Genomic DNA, 4,854 nt, shown 5'->3' with positions numbered 1-4,854 from the left:
GCTGCCAGCTGGTTCCAAGCACACAGTTTCTGCAAAACTACCTGATGCTCCCCAGCTGCAGAACCCTTGCAACACTGGAGCCCTAAAATACTCTGCAGGTTTTTATGTCGGTTATAACATTATTTAACCCTTGTTTTCTTTCATGGAACAATAAAAAAAATTTAGAAAGAAGAATCTGCAGAAAAAAAAACTAAACTCCATCATGAAATAGTATTATTGAAGATTTTCTCACTAAAATTAAACCTGTGTTATCTGTTTTCTGTTTATTCTGTGGTCTACCTTCCTATTAGAGCATTTAAAATCCTCATTCATATTCACTCCACAAGCCAGGATGTCAGAATATGTTGAAAGGCAGCACCATTCTACAGTTACAGTGCCAAAATAAAAAATTATAAATTCCCATTTATCTAAATCTATAGTATATCTAAAACTTAACTAGCCCATGTACATAACTTCCATGCATTTCTTCAAAATACCAACCTATTATTTCTTCAGAAGGCAGAAATAGCATACGATAATAAACAAGTAATTTTACCTAAATTAAATTTTAATGTGCCTGTGAAAAATGACTGGACTGAAGACTCTGGGCAACCAAGGCACTGGGTCTTACTCTGAATTCTCCCTGGTCATGAGAACATGGTCAAGAAACATCAGAGTTCATCTCATATTACAAGGGGACACTTTGGCAATGTGAGCTTCATTTTCTCAGAGAGACCACTACTACAAATATTTTAGTTCCTATGACCATCCATGTATTACTCCATTTCCTAAATCACAAATGAGGTGCTTTAATTGATATGGCAGGCAGGCTGCATCCATTCACTTAAGTTGCAAAGCATGGCAAATCTTGTTCATTAATTAGGTTAAACCTAATTTGAAACTGCAGTGTAGAGAAAAAATTCTCTGTAGTCTATGCAATTTTCCCCCTCGGAGGTTTTGTTTTAAATAATATTTACATCAACAGTCTAATTCTGGGTTTAAAAGAGGCTTAAATAATGACTGTTGTAAACCAAACCCAAAATTTTAATTCTTATCCAAATTCGGTTATGATTTTAGATATTGTTAAAAATTCATTAGCTGCTGTGGCATTCAACTCACCTAAACGTCCCTGTTCTAATTGATAAATAAATGATTGTGTTTTACACTTTACCTAATTTTCATCTGAAATAACTTAACTGCACTAAAAAATACTGTCTTAATTACCAGAAGAACTGATGGTTTTCCTAAAGCATTGCACTGTCAGTCACATTCGTGTCTACATGCTTCCCTACTGTGGAAAAAATCTTTTCTTGTAATCACACAAAAAATATTTCCACTCTTATTCTGTGAAAGAAGTTGTCAATCTTTGGCACATGACAAAACCTTACATGACATAATAAGCTGGTTTGGATGTGACTATTCAATGTGAAAAATACATTTGTGAAGGATGTATTAGAGAATAGTTTGTTCACTCCTTAAGAAATCTTTTTTGGACAGTTTTACTTCTAAGAACACCTACACTTTAGGAAGCAATTTCTAGTGCAATGGCCAATTCAAATGCTAAATTGTTCTCTATTTTACTTTACAGTCCTTTAATAAAATACAAAGATACGTATTAGAAAGCGTATCTATTTTTCTGAACATCTACTGAAATTCTAATAACCTAAATTCATAATTTTGAATATAATGGGCTACAAAATCAAAACATACGGTTGATAAAGGATGAAAAAAAAGATAAAAGAAATGTAAGACAAAAAGAACATCCACATAACAGGAAGACATACATGACATTTTCATCTTTATCAGAGAAGTTACACATGCCGAGATTTTTGGTGAAACGTGCTAGGTGATAAAAATGGAGGAGTGACAATGACAGGTTTCCCAGAGAGTTTATTCTAAGCAGCGTTAAGAATGCTGGTGATCTTTGAAACTGAACAATGTGTCATCAGGCAATACAACCATGTGACAGCTGTGCATCACACAGATACCTTGGTGTTACTAAATTTGACATGAGCCCAATTTGTGAGGGGATGAGAACCAATGCTTTCAATTGCAATCACAGGCTAAGTGTTCAAAGTGTTAATTACAAATAATTTTGCTTATTTAATTTATGCAAAGTATAGGATTTATTTGCTATAGGCAACATATTAGTTTAACATACAGAAGTTGAATGTCTAATTTAACACTTTTCTTTGGCATTGCCAGAGGTTTGGGGGTTTTTTCTTTTTTTTTGACTGAAGCCAAGTATTTCCAGTCCATGATCGCTTTAAACCATGAGAAAATGGATTTAAGGTAAGAGGAATTCTTTGGAAGCTGCTATCAAAATGTGTTCTTTTTAAGATAAATTCACTTCACCTGAATGTTGTCAATCTTAAATCAATGTAATTTAAAGCAAGTATACATTGATGTGATGGATGTATCAGATCTTTAGTCAGATCACTGCATGCAAGATGTGAGAAGGTGTGTTAATTTTATCAATGCCAGCCAAGGCTGTAGTATACATACCAAGTGATTTTACATGCAGGAAAGGAGCAGTTATGGAAATGAAACAAATAAAAAAGGCAAAATATTGCAAAACAAAATATTTTATTAGATGAAAACCAAACTATATGCATTTATATTAGCTATATTACAGCTTTATAAACATTAGTGAGCATTCTCTCCAAAACATATTAAGGCAGTTGGCATCAATTTCATTATCCCAAGATACAACATTTAAAAAATAGATACCTAAGTGACTTCCCTTAAACATGCACCAGACATCAGTAATCTTTACAGGAATTTCAGCTTGGGTTCAAACATAATTTCTGCTCCATTTGAGAGTTTGCAACAGAGAGAATCTCTTACTTCAAGCTCTAGCACTCTGAATTCTAACAGCTCATTCTGGTCTTTTGCATCTTGCATCTCATTCTTCAGCTGATGCTCTTCTTGTTCCAATCTGTAAATCTGTGATACAAACACAACATGGTAACACCCTGTAAGCACTAGAAAAGATACTGCACAGTTACAAGCCAGGGCTTTGGACAAAACTGTTAATTATTTCCATTTTTCATTACACATCAGGATGTGTCTTAGAGATAAAAAGGAACAGCACATCAGAAGGTATTTCTGAGAATTGTCAGCAGAAAATGGTCAATGTTCTCTTAGTGTAATAATCTGGAAGTAGCATAAAAGTGATATGAATATTCTATCTAAATAAGTTAAGCAGTAGAAGTTTTCTTTTAAAATCCAGCAAATGAAACTGAATTACATTAACATTTGGGTAGACTGTTCTCATTGTCTTTGCCTAATTAGACACCTATTTTTTATACTAAATATAAGACAATATCGGAGTGGTTTTAATGACTACTTTTTAATTTTCCAGAATTTTGCCTTTGGGTACTAACCATGACAAAACAGAAATTCAATACTGGCTATTAATTATGCCAACTAATAGCTTTAGTCTACTGTCTAGTTTAAATGGGAGATCTTTTTCTTTGTACGTAACTAAATAGAAGTCTAACATCTGGTATAATATACTTTAACATTTCTAGTGCCCATGTAAGTGTCCAAATAAATTAAACCTGGCTGTAGCTACTTTTTTTAAAATTTGGTTATCTTATTTGTATTGTATTAATATTAAGCTACTAATTAAAAAAATTAGTTCTTTGTCTTCTTAAGCTGACTAGCCAACTTTCCCACTATCAACAAAGAATAATGCAGATGCTCAGCTCTGACAGTTAATATCATAAGCCTTGAATCAATCAGTATTACTTAATGTATGGAAAAACTATAAAAACATTGAGAGGAGCAGGCAATTTTGTTAGTGGTCAGGACAGTAATAATCTTTGTGTAACTGTGTATTTTGTTGGACACTAGAAACCTCAGCCAGCTTAGGATGTACTGGTGGCTCTCCATGTAATTCCACAATAAAGAGCAGCTTCGACTCCTGAAGAATATAAAGGACTATTGCTACTCTAAACAGAGACTTTTATTTAAATTTCTGTTCCTGGTGAGAAATAAAGCAATTTCATGCTGATTTTATAGTACTTAGTGCATTTAATTTCTTTTACAATAAAGGGCAATAATGATAACATTCCCACTTACCTTCTCTAGCAACTCCTGATTTGTTCTAATTAACAGCTGCTTTTCTTCCACCCATTTTGAATCCTGCAAGGAAGCAGAGGATTGAAAATACATGTGTTTTATTAAACAAGACAAATGAATGACTACAATAATTAGATTTCAGGCATCATTTTACATTCAAGTATAAAATGGTCACATATTGAAAAATAAAGTTTGTTATAAATATTTCAAGCATGTACAGCATTTTAAGCTACAGTGAAAATAAAAGTTCTTTCCTTTCCTGTAGCAGTCTTTTCTTTCCTAGTATGTTCCAGAGAGCAAGTACTTTAAAATCTTTACATGTAGCAATTGTGGGTCACCACAGTTATATACTTTATGTCATTTTAAAAACATTTATCTACTTAGATGAACTCAAAACTATTGCTTTCCATTGCAAAGGTTTGGAAACTTTCTTGCAAAATCATCCCATTTTAAGTATTGCAATACAAATCCAAAGGGAGAAAGGGACAAAAATGATTTAATTACCCCAACTGACCAAAAAGAATTTTCAGCAATACAAAGTTAATTACCCTCTGCTAAAAATCTGAGAACCTGGCGAATAGGCAGTGTTTATGACAAGAAACTCAAGGCTGTGGAGGAAAGGAAGAGATGCAAGACATTGCATACTCCATTTGGAAACTCTGTTTCTAATTGATCACTTGTTCCAAAAAATTTCTTTCCTTTTAGGTTTTTCCACGGCTTCAACAGGCCTTATCAAATATCCCTTTAAAGAACCAAGCTACAAAAACTCATGGCCAGCCACAGCTAGAC

General features: G+C 33.4%; 1 protein-coding gene across 2 annotated transcripts in view; it reads right to left on the bottom strand.

The window, feature by feature from the left end:
* Positions 1 to 4,854, bottom strand: part of JAKMIP1 (janus kinase and microtubule interacting protein 1) — a 144,403-nt gene that overhangs the window by 31,833 nt on the left and 107,716 nt on the right. Inside the window, exons 15-16 of one of the 2 annotated variants that reach the window (XM_040063920.2) lie at positions 4,066 to 4,128; positions 2,827 to 2,925 (exon numbers count right to left, since the gene is read on the bottom strand). In XM_040063920.2, the coding sequence (XP_039919854.1) occupies positions 2,827 to 2,925; positions 4,066 to 4,128 (162 nt within the window). Of the gene's footprint in view, positions 1 to 2,550; positions 2,926 to 4,065; positions 4,129 to 4,854 lie in introns of those variants that run through there. The other variant, XM_040063921.2, reaches the window with a different exon arrangement.

Source organism: Hirundo rustica, chromosome 5 (genome assembly GCF_015227805.2).
Source record: "Hirundo rustica isolate bHirRus1 chromosome 5, bHirRus1.pri.v3, whole genome shotgun sequence".
NCBI lineage: Eukaryota > Metazoa > Chordata > Aves > Passeriformes > Hirundinidae > Hirundo > Hirundo rustica.
Note: the sequence above shows the minus strand (reverse complement) of the source record. Positions and strands in the feature narration are given on the sequence as shown.